Source organism: Takifugu flavidus, chromosome 7, assembly GCF_003711565.1.
Source record: "Takifugu flavidus isolate HTHZ2018 chromosome 7, ASM371156v2, whole genome shotgun sequence".
Lineage (NCBI taxonomy): Eukaryota > Metazoa > Chordata > Actinopteri > Tetraodontiformes > Tetraodontidae > Takifugu > Takifugu flavidus.
The window spans coordinates 1,108,573-1,126,460 of record NC_079526.1 but is presented as its reverse complement, the minus strand read 5'-3'; the positions used below and the strand labels follow the sequence as shown (position 1 = coordinate 1,126,460).

Genomic DNA, 17,888 nt, shown 5'->3' with positions numbered 1-17,888 from the left:
GGTGTAATTTAATATCTAAATATATATTTCCAGTTCATCATGAAAAGTATCCATGGAAGAAGCCGACCTCCAGGTCATGGTCCAAATCTGATGGGTGTATGATGATCAGGGCTCTTCCATCATGAACTGAGACGCAGTGTTTAGGGACCATGGCAAGACCCTAGAAGCTTCTGGAAGTAATTCCAGTATTCTGTTACAAATAAAAATCACACAGTTTTTTTAATTCAGAATTGATTTTGGTCTATTTCTACCGAACAGCGCGACAAACGTGCAAGTAAAGAAAGTTTCCTCAACGTTCATCATAAGAGCTGATTTTCATGTTTGAGTGGTATTGGTACCAGTCGGTATGTTCGTCTCCACCGTCTGAGTGTCTTCAGGGCATAATATCAATGCATTTTTTTTCCAGGAAGACACATTTACAGTAAAGTACTCCAGCCTGTAGAATGAGTCCGATTCGTCCGCTTCTTTGAACATGTCAGGCATGGAAAACTCAAACAATAAAACCATGTCATGGTGAACACATTCAAAAGATAATGGATTTGTGATCTTGACCTACCGGAGGGACATGCCCTGAACACCTCACCAGGGAGGCCTCCAGGGGGTATCCTAACTAGATGCCCAAGCCACCTCATCTGGCTCCTCTCAACGTGGAGGAGCAGCGGCTCTACTCCGAGCTCCTCCCGGATGGCAGAGCTTCTCACCCCATCTCTAAGGGAGAGCCCAGCCACCCTACGGAGGAAGCTCATTTCAGCCGCTTGTACCCGTGATCTTGTTCTTTCGGCCATTACCCAAAGCTCATGACCATAGGTGAGGGTAGGAACGAAGATCGACCGGTAAATTGAGAGCTTCGCCTTTCGGCTCAGCTCTCTCTTCACCACTACGGACCAGTGCAGAGTCCGCATTACTGCGGACGCCGCACCGATCCGCCTGTCGATCTCCTGCTCCATTCTTCCCTCACTCGTGAACAAGACCCCGAGGTACTTAAACTCCTCCACTTGGGGCAGGATCTCCTCCTTGACCATTGTGACCATTATTTGATTTTCCTGTTGAACGACATGACCCATACTTACACATGAAAAAAGAAAAATGTTAATTTAATTTTAAAGGTTTAACATAAAGTTCCAATGAAAGGGATTTCTCCAACTACATACGTTCTCAATCGGGTTAAAACCAAATTCAAACTAAGAAAAGTAACCAGTTATTACTAAATTGACTGTCTTGTTTCCTAATTTTTCCATGTCAGTTGTCATCAATAAAACACAAATAAAACTCTCCAAAGACTCTTCTGATTACTCCTTTTACCGAGGCCTTTTCCGTCCGTCTAAACTGATTTAATGTGTCATCTGCGGGCCTCCGACAGCACAGTGGTGTACAGTCCAAGTCCCGTCCTGGGTTTGCCTTTGGAAGTCCATCAAACTGATCCGAAACACATCCAGTGACAAAGTCCTCATGTCTCTGATTTCCCAGAAGGGCCACTACTGCGCCAGGAAGTGTACAGAAGTGCGTGCAGGACTCGGGACACTGGGTGGGTACTTGGACTGTGTCTTTGCCTGGTTTTCTTTCATCTGGTGAATATGGCTGTCTAACCTCTGGAGTAGTTTTGTGGACCGCTGGTTCTCCTCCTCCAGAAAACAACAAACCATACGGTCGGCAAGCGAGACCAAGCAACTCTGCTGAGGGAAAGATGACCACAAAACAAAAGGAAATATCACCCTAAGTACACCTCTAGAATTCTAAAGAGAAGATTATTTACCACTGGGGAAGGAGATGGTGCCTCTTTTACTTGAAATGCTAAAACCGTAGATTCTTTTGAGGTGCAGTTTCCTCTGCTTGCAGCAGACTCAGCTGCAGAGTTCCTGACAGGGAATGGAGAGCCACTAGAAAAGGAGGGGGACAAGGACAGCAGAGATGACAAGCAGCCATTGCCTTGGGCCAGACTGAAAAGGTTCTCCTCTGAGCCAGAGGCCATGACGCGACACTGTTTAAGAAGCCTCTGAATTGCTTCTTCAGAGGCAGTTGTTAATTGCGAGCCATCCCATTCTTTGTTATGTCTGGTACCTACACAGCTGGAGACAAAGCAGAAGGAGACACATTGTGTTAAGAACATAGTGCACACATGTCTTGCATGCATAGTGCCTGCTACCTGTCCTGAGCCAGCTGGGAGTGGCTGGTCATGGTGCAACTGTGCTGAGCTTGCTGATTTGTGCATTTCAAGCTTAAGTCCTTCCATTGGAATAGGGAAAGAGAGAAGAGATCAAATCAGAATGAAACAGAAACCAAAACAGAAAGCAAGCCATTTTGGTTTTGTTCCTGCCATTAGTCTGACATCCTCCTTTCGTGTGCTCGATTTGCTTCAGGTCACAATCCAGAGATTAAGTAAGACTATTTTCAGAACAATCAAGGACAGAAACATGGAATTACTTTACCTCAGCCTTTTTAAAGTGTCCAGTCTTGTTGGAACACTCTGCTGCGAGTCCATGCCTGGTCTCCTTAAGCTGTTTGTGCTGAAGTTTGTGATAACCTCTCTTTAATTTATCAAACTGCAAGAAATTGATATCTTCAGATTATGAATGAAACTAACATGCACATGGAATTATAACGTCCAGCCTGATTCATGACGTGAACTAGAGTGCAAAGAGCGATTTATAAATGAGATTTTGCAGCTTCCCATGAATGTGGCTGTCATATAAGATATCCGACGGATCTAAACACTCTAGTGCAGCATGTCTTCAGCACCTCTTCACTGATGTCGAGGAGGCGTCGCTCATACTCGAAAAGCAACCCTTGCTGTTGCTCCAGCCGCTTGCACAGCGATCTGACCTAAACACAGTAAGAATGACCAAAATGGTTTTTACACACAACTTCTATCATCACGCAGCACTGAATGTTGGACAATTCAAAGCTCTTCTCGGTTGAAGCATCAGCTGCACCTCCAGGTCCCTTTGCTCCATTAGATTTCGGGAAATCATCAACTCTTCTTCCCTCCGTTTGAGCCGGTTCTGAACGAGCTGCAGCTCCATTTCCCAATCTCGCTTTTGTTGCTGGATTATCAGGTCAATTTGTCTCATAAGATCCTGAAGCTCCGGCTCACAAGAAGAAAGGACAGAGCTGGAAACCCAGTACAAACCACCGACTCAAGTCAAGCAGTTTTAGCTAACTTAGCACCGCGATGCAAGAATATTCAAAAGTTAGCGCAAAATTACACCTTTCCCAAATTCAAATTACTATACCTTGGGTCGATATTTAGCTGAGAAAGTTGAAGGACCTCCATCTCGTTGAAATCAATAGTGGCAGGACAACATAGATGAAGACGTGCTAGCTCCGAACAGCTGGAACACCAACCTTTCTTAACAGTAATACTGCCCGTCTATACGAGGTAATACAGTAAACGTTTGCTGCGAGTCGAAATCCTACTGCGTGTCTATACAAGGAATTACAATGAAGTTAGCGCATGTAATCTTTTAAATGCAGTGGATGCAAATTTAAATTCAAAATATATATCACCATTCACGTTTTGTCACAGAGTGCACAAGTGCATACAATATATTTTATCGAATCTTAAAACAATTTTTTGTTGCCAAGATTTATCGGCTTTATTTTAAACGGTATCGAGGTTTGTGATATCTAGTACTCGTTCCAGTGTCATTTCGAATGCTTGTGCCACCCAGTGTTTCTTATTTGAAATGGGTATATACATTCGAACCAAACGCATTTTATTTGCGTTGTGTTTTATGTACGAAATATTTTATTTTTTGATGTTCTTCGGTGAGTACAACTGCATCTAGTATTAAGTCATTAATACAGAAACAATGACCGATGGAAATAACTCACATATCACTTTTTTATTTTTTTAAAATACATGTTTTTCCCCGTGTGACGGAGTGTAGTCTTCTTTTTGACACTAAAGGAATTCTCCTGTGCTCGTAAGGCTCGTTGGTCTAGGGGTATGATTCTCGCTTCGGGTGCGAGAGGTCCCGGGTTCAAATCCCGGACGAGCCCTCTCTATTTCGACCTTATTGACTCATTCCTTGATTTGGTCAACTTCTTTTACTCTTAGTTCTACCTGCCCGTGTTTATGCTCATAGATTCTCTTTGGTTCAGTTCTATATCGTTTAGTACACAAACAAACATCAATTGTACACACACGTACGTGTATGTATATAAATGCACAGATCTGCAGGTCAACATTACTAGTGATAGATAGATAGATAGATAGATAGATAGATAGATAGATAGATAGATAGATAGATAGATAGATAGATAGATAGATAGATAGATAGATAGATAGATAGATAGACATACCTTAAAGTCAAATTCTATTTGATATATTTTTTTTTTACTAAGAATATAGAACATATTTTTCAACACTAGTGGTACAAAAAATTAATTCTGAAATTCTGTAATGTACACATTAACACTTCTGTGACAGACACAAGTAACCTGAAGGGGTGAAAGAATACTTCTGATATATAAAGACTGGTGGCAATCTTCTCCACGTTTCAATTATTCTTTAGATTGGATCACAGTGGTCCTTCTCCAGACAGTACTCTTGTGTCCTCTGTGCCTTCCAGCCGAGAATCATCAGAAGGATAATGCCCATGACTTTATAACTCATTTGCAAGCCGATGTACCTGCAGGGTCATAAAAACAAAGACTAAAAATTGTAGTATGTGCCAATAGTATGTGTATGTGTGTTGATTCATTTTCAACCTGTTCCTCAGGAGGATGTTGTCATAGTAACCACAGCTAAAGTTCTTTCCACAAATTTGTTTCCACCAAATGCATGATTTATCGATTGCCATCCCAAAGAGAGCAGGGGCAGGTAACCACGCTGAACCACCGGATAAAAATGCAGAGTATGTTTGATTACGACATTTGAATATGTACTTAATATTCTTTACATTTTCAAGAAATTTCAAAAAATGCAAAACAACATATTTATTCCATCTTACCCAACAGTCTCATGAGTAAAAACTGAATTCCAATGGCAAAGGATTTCTCCTCTGAGGCAACTGACCTGAAGGAAAAGAAAAACATGTTGTTACTATATGAGGTATAGTACTATAATAAGAGTGGTAGCGACATTTTATCGATATTAGAGCAACACTTTTAAAATAATGTATATACATGTGCATGATCATTCTTACCTTAGAACCATCATGTACAGGGGATTGTGAGTGATGGAGGCGATCAGTGCTGCCAGAGAGATGACAAGGATGGCAGGAACAAGGAAATGTGGGCAGCTGTTTGGACATGGACCTGGTTGAGCATGACTCTGGTTCCCGGGTATACACATGCACTGAGTGTATAGCTGCACCAATCAAGAAATTACATGTTGAGCTCACTTTAACAACCAGGGTTTCATTAGAACTGCTTAATATTGCAGTTGTATAAACTTTATTTGGACTCAAAAAACCAAGACCTGAAACCTCCAGGGTTGTCCTGGGAGATTGCAGGTATGTGAAGAAACTCACCTGAACCCTGTAAGTGTTGTTGAGGTCTTTGGTGAAATTGGTGCAGCCTGCATGACAAGGCGAAATATACTCGACAGCATCAGAGCCACACACAGGGTTGAAAGCACTGCTAACACAGGAGCAGTTTGTGTAGCACAGGGACCTGCAGGGGACACCAACAAGAGATTCCCCTTTTAGTTTAATCAATCAATCAATCAATCAATCAATCAATCAATCAATCAATCAATATTTGTATAGCATCTTTTACAATCAAAATTGTTTCAAGGCGCTTTACAGAATCCCAGGGCCTGACCCCAAACAGGGGGACCCTCCTGCTGATAGCCGGCTGGGTAGAGAGAGAGGAGAGAATAGGTAGGAGAGGAGAGGTAGAGGAGAGAATAGGCATAGGTGAAAATACATACATTACATACATTACATACATTATATTAAGTAAATTAAGGGTCGGAGGTCAGTATGCAGCTCTGAAGGCGGCGATACCTGTAGAAGGGAGGGAGGACTACACAAGAAATAACATCACTAGTCTACTTGGTGAGGAGGAGAGGAGAGGAGAGGAGAGGAGAGGAGAGGAGAGGAGAGGAGAGGAGAGGAGAGGAGAGGAGAGGAGAGGAGACCATTTCCAAGTGGGGTGACAGAGGCCTGTCAGGTGATCATGTTTCTGGACCCCGGCAGACTCAGCCTATAGCAGCATAACTAAGTTGTTAACCTAATGATTAGACGACCCTCTAAGTATGATAATTTGTCTGTCTATGATAGTAACTGGAACGACAGAATTAGTGACAATAAGCTTTTTCAAAGAGGTAGGTTTTAAGCCTAATCTTAAAAGTAGAGATGGCGTCAGCCTCCCGTACCTGGACAGGGAGCTGGTTCCACAGCAGGGGGGCCTGGTAGCTAAATGCTCGGCCCCCCAGTCTAGAGACTCTGCGGACCATGAGTAGACCAGCATTCTGAGAGCGGAGCGGTCTATTGGGCTGGTAAGGTGTCACTAGCTCCTCCAGGTAGGATGGAGCTAGGCCTCTGAGGACCTTATAGGTCAGAAGAAGAATTTTAAAAACTATTCTAAATTTAATGGGCAGCCAATGAAAAGACGCCAGTACAGGAGTTATGTGATCTCTTTTGTCAATACCTGTCAGAACTCTGGCTGCAGCATTTTGGATCAACTGGAGGATTCTTAAAGAAGCCTGGAAGTAACAAATGCATGGACTAACTTTTCAGCATCATGCTGCGTCAGTAGCTTCCTGATCTTTGCAATGTTCCTCAGGTGAAAAAAGGCACTTCTAGAGACTAATTTAATGTGTGAGTTGAAGAGTCGAACCTTGTGGAACTTCATGGCTAACCCTACTGTATAAAGAGGGAACACCGTGGACATGAGCAAACTGGTATCTATCTGATAAATACGAAAAACCAAAGTTCTCCAGGATGTCTGAGCTGCGGCCCTGCTGGCTGAGCAAGTCCTTCTTGATTGAAATGAGGCATAAGTGTTTAACCAATAAGCCAAAGCTAATTTGCTAAACTTCAATAAGCAGCAGGGTTGTGAAGAGCCCTCCAGCTAGGATGTGACAAATGCAGTCTTTGAGGTGGATGCCCTGAAATAACTCAAACCACTTTAAATCACTCATCTCACACTTACCCTTGCTGTCCAAATTGGAAATGATTGACCCCTGTGACATTATGTGTCTGACAACCCATGAAGAACAGTGGGACACAGAGCAATGTGGAGGCGGTCAGCACAAGCACAGAGAAGCGTGGGATGGTCTTCAGGGTCAGACCCACCCGTTTCATGATGACTCCACCCATCAGCATTCCCAAAGCAACAGCTGGCAGATTCAGAGCTCCTGAGAATCACAAACAGCTATTGTGAACTTTTAATCTCTAAAATATACTCTTCAGTTGTAGTGCACCCACCTACTAACAGGCTGCTGTAGGCAGTCGAAGCGCTGAACTGCTGCTCAAGAAATTTGTTCAGAAAGGTAGAAAGACCCGCGATGACTGAGGAGAAGCAGCACTGGGCCAGGACCAGCATTAGGAAGAGAGGGTTTAAAAGGAGGTGTGACAACATTCTGGGAAACACTGACACACACCCACACAAACACACAGATTATTATTCTGATCCAGATGATCCAGATATTTAACACGTTTCCCTAGGGAAATAATCCATTTACGTTTCAGGCGATCTAGTAGTGATCGATCCAGCTTCTTGTCATCCATGTCACTTTTATTCCTCATCACCTGTAAAATTCCACACAGTGACACATTTGTGGTGGAATGGGAAATTTCAGTCAGTAATCATTAAAAAAAAGTTATTCGGGGAACAGAATTTACACCACTCATTTATCAGTATCACACATTAGTATCTCATTTTCTGGATTTTTGGACCAACCCTCATACTAAGAGCTTAAAATATTTAAAGTTAGAGTCGGGGGGGGGGGGGGGATTTTGGGTGAACTTAACCCTTAAAAGAGTTATTGTAGTTAAAGATGAATTAAAATGGGCTTCCTGCTTTGATCATATTTATTGCTTATCAAAGCATTCTTAGAACCAACTTCATGCCGCTGTTCTGCAGTTTCTTGGCTTCCATTATGGCTGTAAAACTGGCAGATGTCAATGCATCATTGATCACTGGTTTTAAACAAATACCATCATAAAAAATGAGAGAAGTGCAGACCGATGTGTACGACTCACGTTATGCTTGGCAGGCATAGTACGAGGGAAGAAAAAATAGGGAACAGAGGTGACAAGCAGGAATCCAGTGGTGATGAGAAGGCCCATCCACCATGCACCGACCCAACGAGGATCACCTTGGTGCAACTCTTGTTCAGCTCCTGTAAAAATGGCAATCAGTGTATATACAGTGTCACCCATACTTAACACACGTCTAAGCGACATCATTACCCAGACCAATTCTGTCCACATCCACATAGAACTGCAAGACCACAGAGCCCAGCAGGTAGCCAACAGCTGGCCCAAATACAGATACTGAAAAAAGGATGGCTGGAATAAAGGAAGTGGCTGTTACACTTTGTACAAAATGAAGTGAAACCTAAAAACACAAAAAACTTTCCAACAGGATTTACAAATTAAATTCACCAATGTAAAGAGCGGAGTTTCCAGGTCCAGCAAAATCATCGATGTAGGACAGCCCAAAAGGTTGAATGGGCACCGAACCAACCCCAAACAACAGCTGAGCACTGGCCATGAGTGGCCACAGGTAATGATTTTCAGTCAAATGTCTGGTCTCCTCTTGGTCACAGCTTGGGTCACTCACATTTATATGAAGGTTGCAAAGGTCCCGGTGGTCTGTTTAATAGTGAGGGGATAAAAGTCAAATACAACCATTGATTCTTATTAATGTACAATTCCTAAATCTATCAACATGGTACAAACAAGAATAACTGGTTAAATATTATGCTGCACAATGAACTGCTTTTTGCCTTTAACTTTGTTTTCCATACCTCCAAGCTACTCTGGGAGTCACTGTAACTATATATCTTTCATGATGATTGACCGCTTTCTGACACTGTAACTTGTCGCATTGTGAAATTTAGGTAAGCCATTTTTGGCGACCTTTGGTGGAAGGACAAATGCTAGGACAGTTCTGGGGCTGCCTGGGGGGTGAAACTACAGCAGACTTTATTACCTCTGGGATGAGATGGAGGTGAAGTGGAGGCGCATGTTACTGTTTTGTTAAAAGTCCAAAGTGGCATCAAGCAGCAATGATGGTATTTGGATGAAGATGTTGCTGCAGGACTAATTAGCATTTACTGCAGAGCTCTTGTTATGCTTGCATTTCTCTTACTGTGTAAAACTGAGTCGTATTTATACGGCTGAGACAGGAAATGAGGTAAGGTCAGCATTGTTGCACTGACAGCCATCAGGAGGCCACCGATTCCAATCAGGCGAGGACGGTGGACTTGGTTTCCAAAGTAGCTCACAAACACTATGAGCACACTGTTACTGACCTACAAAACAGACAGACAGACAGAGAGACATTTAGAGAGCTTTGCCACAATGATTAGAGTGATCTCTCACAGTTTAAAAAGAATAAGTCAAATAACTTCAACACAAGCTGAACACACAGCTGATACACCTGCATCCTGTGAAAAAGTTGATTTTTTCCCACTAATTTAATTCAAAGTGAAACTCATTATATGGATCTGTTACACACAATGAAAGATTTCAAGCCTTCATTTGGTTTAATAAACCTGTATTGTACACCTTATGACAGCTGCAAAGTTTTCCTGAGCCTTTAACCGTCACGAGGCGACAGCATCATGAGGAAGACTGACTTAAGAGGAGGGTCAGAGAGCAAAGGTTCCTGCTGAAGCAGTTGCTGTTCTCAGGCTGCTGCATCCAAGCACATCCATGGAAGCAATGAATGGGAGACGGATCCCGACACAGACGGATCCAGGACAGGGACACAACCGTCTCAGTCCTGGTGTCAACCAGAGACAGTGTCAGAGGCGTCTCACCTGGGCTGAGGACAAAGAGGAAACGAAGGTCCCAAAGTCTGGAGGAAGAGTGGAGATGCTGAGAGACCAAAGTGGAGCTGGAGTTTCCAGAGTCACTGATGGTTTTGGGGGTCAGGTCATCTGCTCGTGTTGGTGCTGTGTTTTATCAGGTCAAAGGTCAGTGCAGCAGCTGCCAGCAGCATTCTGGCTTCCTTCTGCTGAACCTCTTTATGAAGACGCCGAGGTCATCTTCCAGCAGGACTTGGATCCTGCAAAACCTGTTTATTGAGCATGATATCCCTGTACTTGGCCAGCAAAGACCCCCAAAATGAAGTCCAAAGAGAGTCTCAGGGGTTTGGTTTAGTCTGGGTGAGCCAGACAAAGCAATGCAGATGAGCTGGAGGCTGCTAACAAAGCAACCTGGGCGTCCCGAACACCTCAGCAGGCCACAGACTGGCCTCCCAGGCTATAGTAATTCAAAAACATGGTCTGAGGCCCAATTATTAACTCTATACCTAAACAAAGGTTTGAAGCTGATTTTCTGTAATTCAAAAAAAAATCACGAAGCAATGTTTTATGTCATGTAATAATTTTCATGCTAATTGTGTGATAAGAGAGGGGTGTTTCGCCACTACCTCATTGAGGGAGGAAAGAGATCCTGCAGAGTAGCTGCTGAGGCCATAGCGTCTCTCGATTGTGGTGATGATGCTCTTGAAGTAAGCACTGTACAGCAGCTGAGACAACTGCAGAAGACCATGGCACAGGACGAACAGCTAGCAAAAATCAAAATAAGAGAAACTTTTATTGATTCCACAGTGTGGAAAATACACTGTTGCAGCAGCTCAAAAAGACGTGAAAATAATAGAGACAATATAAAAAGCAAAGAGTAATAAGAAGCAATCTTGGCACGCCGACGTTGCCGTTTAGATGTGCAGTGTTGAGGTTCGTGCCGAGGTGTATGGTGTTAGTACTGTACGATGGTGAGCTCAGGAACAACAGCAGGGCTCCTCCTCACACCTCAGCAGTCTTAGTGTCCATGATGACAGACAATTTGGACAAAGCCCTCCCTAGTCTTATCAGTCCAGTCCAGTTTGTTGTTAAAGGGAACTGTTTTGGAAAGTCCTTTCCAAACCTCCCTTGTGCGTAGGTGGCTCACTGATTCACCATTGCTCCTTCCCATGGATGTGGCGGCTGTATTCATAGTTCATAAACTATCATTCCCCCCTTTTCTTATCACTATTTTCTCATATTCCTGTCCGACAGGATGAAACCGATTCAGTCGCACCGGTGCGACCGTGGTGAGCTCGTTCAGCCAGGTCTCTGGAGGCTGCACTCAGGTTGATCTGGCTGATCAGGCTGTGGGGGCTGAGATGGTCTGAGAGTTCACCTCAAACTCCCTGTTGTGGTCCTTTCACCAATTTTGCCTTGTGACAGGGGGCATTAGCTTGAATGGGCAGCAGTAACCAGGAAATATGATTTCCATGGATGTTGCTACCATCTGCATTAATGCTACACTCAACAACACATGAATGAAGGCACCAGACTTTCTCTGATGGCCTGCCGCACATGCACGCACGCACACACACACACACACACACACACACACACATTTGATCTTTCATGACTTTGGTGAGGCAGAACAGTGACACCAAATATCAAAGCTACTCTAAAACCAAACGGCAACAGAAAAGCTTCTGGAGGAGCCGTGTCAGAGCTCAGACCTCAACAGGGATGTTTTGGACTGATTTAAAGACGCACAAAATGTCCTAACTAAATGACAGAGTTGGAGCTGTTCTGCTTGTTCCTCTTGAACAATGAGTGGGTGTGATCCACAGCTACAGGAAATGCCCGGTCGAGGTTATTATTGCTGGTGGCAGGGGGGCTCAGCCAGTTATTAATTGCAATGGTCATCATTTTTTTCACAACCATTTTAAATGAGCATACAATAGTTTCATTTTATTCTGCTGGCAGATGCTGCAAACTTGGAAACAATGCTGTAGCTCCTTGAAACATAAACATTCTCTGGGTATTGACTAAGACCCATTTTGGGAGAGGATTGTGTAGCTTTGGCCTCAGGAAGACAGACTGCTTTTTTGCCTTTTCTGGAACCAAAGAAGACCCAAAAGACCAAAGACCAAAGCATGACCCAGTGGGGTGACAGAGGCCTGTCAGATAATCATGTTTCTGGATCCCGGCAGCCTCGGCCTATAGTAGCATAGCTAAGATGTTAACCTAATGCATCTAATCATTAGGTTAACATCTTACCCCCTAAGTATGATAATTTGTCTGTCTATAATAAAACTACAGAATTAGTGATAATAAGCTTTTTCAAAGAGGAAGGACAAAGAATGGTTCAAGACCCATCATAGAACGTCTAAAAGGGAAGCCGCGTACCCGGCCCGGAGGGTTACCGGGGCCCCACCCTGGAGCCAGGCCTGGGGCTGGGGCTCGATGGCGAGCGCCTGGTGGCCCCATTAGACTGATAGTCGAACCTCTGATCGAGGAGGAACAATGAGGGTTTCGTCCCGGTCGTGGAACCACGGATCACCTCTTTACCCTTGCTGGGGTGCTTGAGAGGAGTTTGCCCAACCAGTCCACATGTGTTTTGTGGACTTGGAAAAAGCTTATGACCGGGGCCCCAGGAGCATCCTGTGGGGTGCTCCGGGAGTATGGGGTGGAAGGTCCCTTGATAAGGGCCGCCCAGTCCCTGTACCAAAGGAGCAGGAATTTGGTCCGGATAGCCGGTTGTAAGTCGGACTCATTCCCAGTGAGGGTTGGACTCCGCCAGGGCTGCCCTTTGTCACTGGTTCTGTTCATAACTTTTATGGACAGAATTTCTAGGTGCAGCTGGGGAGTGGAGGGTGTCGAGTTTGGTGGGCGGAAGATCTCGTCGCTGCTTTTTGCGGATGACGTAGTTCTTCTGGCGCCATCGAACAGGGACCTCCAACAAATGCTGGGACAGTTCGCGACCGAGTGTGAAGCGGCAGGGATGTGGATCAGCACCTCCAAGTCAGAGTCCATGGTCCTCGCTCGGAAAAAGGTAGAGTGCCTTCTCCGGGTTGGGGAGGAGGTCCTGCCCCAGGTGGAAGAGTTCAAGTATCTCGGGATCTTGTTCACGAGTGAGGGTAGGATGGCCAGGCTCAGCCTTAGAGATAGGGTGAGAAGCTCGGACATCCGGGAGGGGCTCGGAGTAGAACCGCTGCTCCTCCACATTGAGAGGAGTCAGTTGGGGTGGCTCGGGCATCTGGCTAGGATGCCTTCCGGACGCCTCCCTTTAGAGGTGTTCCGGACATGTCCCACCGGGAGGCGGCCTCGTGGCCGGCCCAGGACTAGGTGGAGGGCAGAAAACGAAACGAAACGAAAGAGGAAGGTTTTAAGTCTAATCTTAAAAGTAGAGATGGAGTCAGCCTCCCATACCTGGACAGGGAGCTGGTTCCACAGCAGGGGGGGGCGGGTGGCTAACTGCTAACTAACTGCCCCCCCCATTCTACCCCTAGAGACTCTGGGGACCACAAGGAAACCAGCATTCTGAGAGCGGAGCGGTCTATTGGGCTGGTAAGGTGTCACTAGCTCCTCCAGGTAGGATGGAGCTAGGCCTCTGTGGAACTTGTAGGTCAGAAAAAGAATTTTAAAAACTATTCTAAATTTAATGGGCAGCCAATGAAGAGATGCCAGTACAGGAGTTATGCGATCTCTTTTGTCAATACCTGTCAGAACTCTGGCTGCAGCATTTTGAATCACCTGGAGGCTTCTTAAAGAGTTGTTTGGACACCCTGATAATAACGAATTACAATAGTCCAGCCTGGAAGTAACAAATGCATGGACTAACTTTTCAGCATCATGATGCGTCAGTAGCTTCCTGATCCTTGTGATGTTCCTCAGGTGAAAAAAGGCACTTCTAGAGACTCATTTGATGTGTGAGTTAAAGGACAAATTTTGATCAAAAGTTACTCCAACGTTCCTCACAGAGAGACTAGATGCTAAGGAGATACCATCTAGACTAGAGTGATCATGTGATCTAATCTATCCCTGAGAGGTTCAGGAACAAACACCATGACCTCAGTTTTTCCTGAGTTAAGGAGAAGGAAATTTGAAGACATACAAGACTTTATGTCCTTAAGACAGGTCTGAAGCTTCACTAACAACTCTGTCTCCTCTGGTTTCATGGATAGATATCTGAGACATTTGTAAAAAAAAAAAAAAGTTTTTGCCTGAATAAGAATTCCTACTTAGAATTTTGAATAATGATGGTTGTTGAATGATCTAACAGGAGGAAAAATGTTCAGTTCAATTGAACAAGTGGGAAAAAAAGATCATTTATGGAGCAAGAAAGCTGTTCAACATAATATTAAACATTAAACATAAAGAAAAAATCTACCCAAAATCCAGCTGTTATGTATGGGTACTGTTTTCTCGTGAATATGATTCAAATTTCCATGACTTGGAAGATTTCACTGGTAACACAAATTCAAGTTTGTGTGCATGAGCAGAAACATGTTGCACATCAAAGTTTGCAAATGCGAATGGTAAGAATCAGGCATGCATCTTTTTGACAACTTTCTTACAACCGGGGCCTTTGTAGTATCTGTTTTGGGGACAAGTCAGACAAAAGGTTAGAGAGCTTGGAAATTTGGGATGTGGACCCGTTGCCAGATTTGGGGTGGATTAGAAAAGTGAAATGCTATAGTTCAGCCACTTCTCTTCCGTGACCCGAGGCGTGAGGAACCCGATAAAGAAGTAATTGATTTGAAGCCAACCTTCTCCTCACCCTGCCACCAGGTCTCACTCAGGGAGACCTCACTTTCACTCTCTGCCTTTATTATCGTCTGTACGGCATTTATGTTGGTGAGTGGCGCCTCTACAGAAACAGTGGTGTTTAAGTGTTTAAGACTATGAGTCGACATCCTGGCCCAGACCCTGGCTGGTGTAACCTCATGTGGGATGTTGAAATTGTTTTTCTACTACTGATTCAGGCTGTGTGCTCTGGATGGAATGTTAGGGCAAGATAGCATTGAGCGGGTCTGCCAGATACCAACTCAGGGTGTTTCCATTTCTGTGCTTTTCATCCAAATATCTGTCCAGCTCAGGAAAAGCTGTTTGTGTATGAGCAGAAGCTGCTCCCAGTCCCTGCCAAGCCCAGAGGGGCTTCCTCGTGCTTGCACAGAAATCTGCACGGCATTAAAATTTTACAAAATGTAAACCTTTTCATTATTGAATTTGGGCTACATTTCCTGTAAACCTCCATCCAGTCATCCTGGCTGCATGGTTGCTGGTTGAGTTACCTGGCTTGGCTAATTGATGATCTCCAGAAGACTCACACTTCTAAACATCTCTGAAATCATTACTTAACTGCAATTCCTACAAACTAAGGTTATCAGCAAAGGAATCTGAGGAATAACTAAACATTTCACACTCAGAACAAGCAGAGGGTGAAGCTGAAGGTGACACTAATGCTAATGCTATGAGATAAGTGCAGAGATAAATTGCGAGAGTGATAAGTACAGATATTGCGATTGTGTAACTTAAGTGGACAGCAGTCAAATACTAACCATTAAATGTACTTTAGTGAGCTCAATCCACACAATCCACCAACACTTTACAAATACAGGTGGAGTCCAACTCAGTCCTACAACTAATCAGGGGTTTCTGTCTTCCTAGGGAGAAGAATGCTTTTACCTGGGATTCTAGTCTCCTTGGTGAAAGTGGCCATCTATCTGGTAGCACAGAAAAGCTGATAGATTGGGGCCCTTATAAGGCTGGTTTGGACATGCCTGGTCTCCAAGCAAGGAGAAACAGGAAGTAGGACAATGTGTTACCTCTGCCACTAAGGCATTGCATTATTACAAATTATGGAGGACAAAGGAAGGAAAAATGGTTCTTAAGGATTCAGAAATGCACAACGTCTCTATGCCAAGTTCAGACCCGTTAGTTACTCTGAGCTCTGACAACTGGCAAACAGAAGAGGGAAAAAAGAACAGGACAAGGCAAGTCTTGACTCACATTTAGCAACATCTCGACGATCCCACAGACCTTGTGAAATATATTCTGTGGAAGGTCCTACTCTAATGGTGGTGCTACCCCTTTGACTGAAATACCCACTAATGTTCCTTTGAGCATCAATCTGTTTCTAACATTTGTCTGCTATCCAGCACCTGCCCCCCCCCCACCACCACCACCACCACCACCACCAGCATCTCCGTTAGATCTGGGCTTCCGTGGCTCCCCATTTTAACGTGTTCAGCCAGTGGATTTATTGATGCGTTTTGTTGCTCAAACACCCTCTGAAAGAGGCCAGGAGTCGTGGTGGATCCTGTGATGTGAGCTGGTCAGGTCCTGCTGCTGCATCTCCAAACCGGAACGCCCCCACATCCCTGCTTGCTTCACAGTTGGGTTGACATTCTGTTCCTGGAATACTGTAATGCCCTGATCTCCTGTTAATTAAATTTGTGGCTCATCAGAACATTATTTCAGAGGTCTTCTCTCTGTCTGAACGCTGGTCTTCCTGTTTGACCAACAGAACAAAGGTTTCTCCCATGAAAGTTAAACTTGAAGAGACACATTAACTTGCTTTTTATAGTCTTTTCTTCAGTTTTAATAGTTTACTTATATTACTTTATATTACTCTCTGTACATTAACTATCAATGTCTCCAAATATTAAACCAACACAGGCTTTCATTGGGTGTCCTAGTTGTTTCACATGGTTTATATCAAGCCAAGAGTTCCCACAGGAAGGAAGTGCTCCTATTGTCCCAAGTGCTGTGTTCTATTAAACAAGAAAAAGTCCTCAAAACTTAGTCAGACTAAGAGAACAATACTTAGTTCCTCCCATAAGAAATAACACCTAAGGTAGATCGAGGTGTTGAGAACACATTATAAACAGTTGGTAAACTAATTGTGCCACCTCTTTCGGTATCATTATGAACTCAAAACATCCTGAAAGTCTGCTGCCTTGACATTCCAAGAATCTGATCCTTCCTGCCTATTGTAGGTTTGCTGATTGAAACTAGAGTAGGAGATCCTTGATGAGCGGTCATTAGCACTTCAGCAGCTGATTCTTTTAGCACTTCAGCAGCTGATTTCCTATGAACTGTGATACGCATCAGTTCCAACACCACCACATGTAGTCCACAGTGAGGCTGCTGGGATTACTACAATATATTATTATTATGTTATGCTTTATGAACATCAACCGTTGCAGACATGTTTCATCACTACAAACTACAAACCTGTCTGATTTATTTAAAGGTCCCGGTGAAAAAGAAGGGAACTAGAAATAATAGTGATTCCTTGTGCAAATCAGATCAAATAATGCAAAATTCCTGTAAGTGTACTTTTCAAAACAGCATTTGAATTGAAAATGAAAGGGGTGTCCTTTAACTTCATCTTTTAAGTGATTCACATATAATGCTGCTTTATTCAAGGCTGATGTGTGGGGGCGCTCGCACATCAAACGCAGGAAAAGGAGAGAATAATAGATGTCACATATCTGAAACTCTAACTGAAAAGGAAGAGTTTGGGATCCCACCTTAATCGTGCAGGTCATCCTCGTCATTTTCTTCGTGTTTTGTGGAGCTGCTCGTCTGCAGACCTGCCCGGTTCCTTGAGCTTCCCCAGCTCCAGCTGCGTAATGAAGATCCCGATTGAAGCTGAGCGGAGGCTCACTCGGCCTACGACTGCCCTGAAAAAACTTTGGTAGAAGAGCTTCCGAACAGGAAATAGTTTAGCATTGCGTTTCTCACCTGTAGAAGTGTGACGTCATTCCAATCGTAACTCACAATAAAGCTTTGACGTCATTTGACAGGGAAGCTTACGTGAACAGCAGCTGTTCCCCCTTCGTTATTATCTCTGCCAAATCTTTGATATGACTGAACCTTATCAGGAAGTGGAAACGGAAGAGTTTGAGTGTCACAGTGCTGCTAATTTGTCCAAATCCTATGGGAACAGGTTCAAAACCCCAGCGGTTATTGC

General features: G+C 44.0%; 1 protein-coding gene and 1 non-coding gene across 7 annotated transcripts; one reads left to right on the top strand and one right to left on the bottom strand.

The window, feature by feature from the left end:
* Positions 1–1,077: 1,077 nt before the first annotated feature.
* LOC130528252 (solute carrier organic anion transporter family member 2A1-like) lies at positions 1,078–17,753 on the bottom strand. 6 transcript variants are annotated; one of them, XM_057037414.1, is made up of 20 exons: positions 17,446–17,753; positions 10,555–10,692; positions 9,941–10,460; positions 9,268–9,430; positions 8,559–8,768; positions 8,364–8,462; positions 8,154–8,293; positions 7,634–7,700; positions 7,377–7,541; positions 7,102–7,306; positions 5,475–5,616; positions 5,148–5,311; positions 4,953–5,017; positions 4,711–4,831; positions 3,231–4,631; positions 2,931–3,108; positions 2,737–2,820; positions 2,144–2,540; positions 1,754–2,066; positions 1,078–1,673 (listed from the first exon to the last, which is right to left on the bottom strand). In XM_057037414.1, exons 4-15 carry the CDS (start codon positions 9,341–9,343, stop codon positions 4,511–4,513), a joined length of 1,575 nt encoding a protein of 524 aa, XP_056893394.1. In that variant the 5' UTR covers positions 9,344–9,430; positions 9,941–10,460; positions 10,555–10,692; positions 17,446–17,753; the 3' UTR covers positions 1,078–1,673; positions 1,754–2,066; positions 2,144–2,540; positions 2,737–2,820; positions 2,931–3,108; positions 3,231–4,510. The 6 variants fall into 6 exon arrangements, with proteins under 6 accessions (XP_056893394.1, XP_056893391.1, XP_056893388.1 ...); XM_057037411.1 differs by lacking the exon at positions 9,941–10,460 and having other exon boundaries at positions 17,446–17,598; positions 17,660–17,677; XM_057037408.1 differs by lacking the exon at positions 9,941–10,460 and having other exon boundaries at positions 2,144–2,223; positions 2,427–2,540; positions 17,446–17,618.
* Positions 3,928–3,999, top strand: trnap-cgg (transfer RNA proline (anticodon CGG)). The gene has a single exon. It is a non-coding gene; the product is annotated as a tRNA-Pro (tRNA).
* Positions 17,754–17,888: the final 135 nt, after the last annotated feature.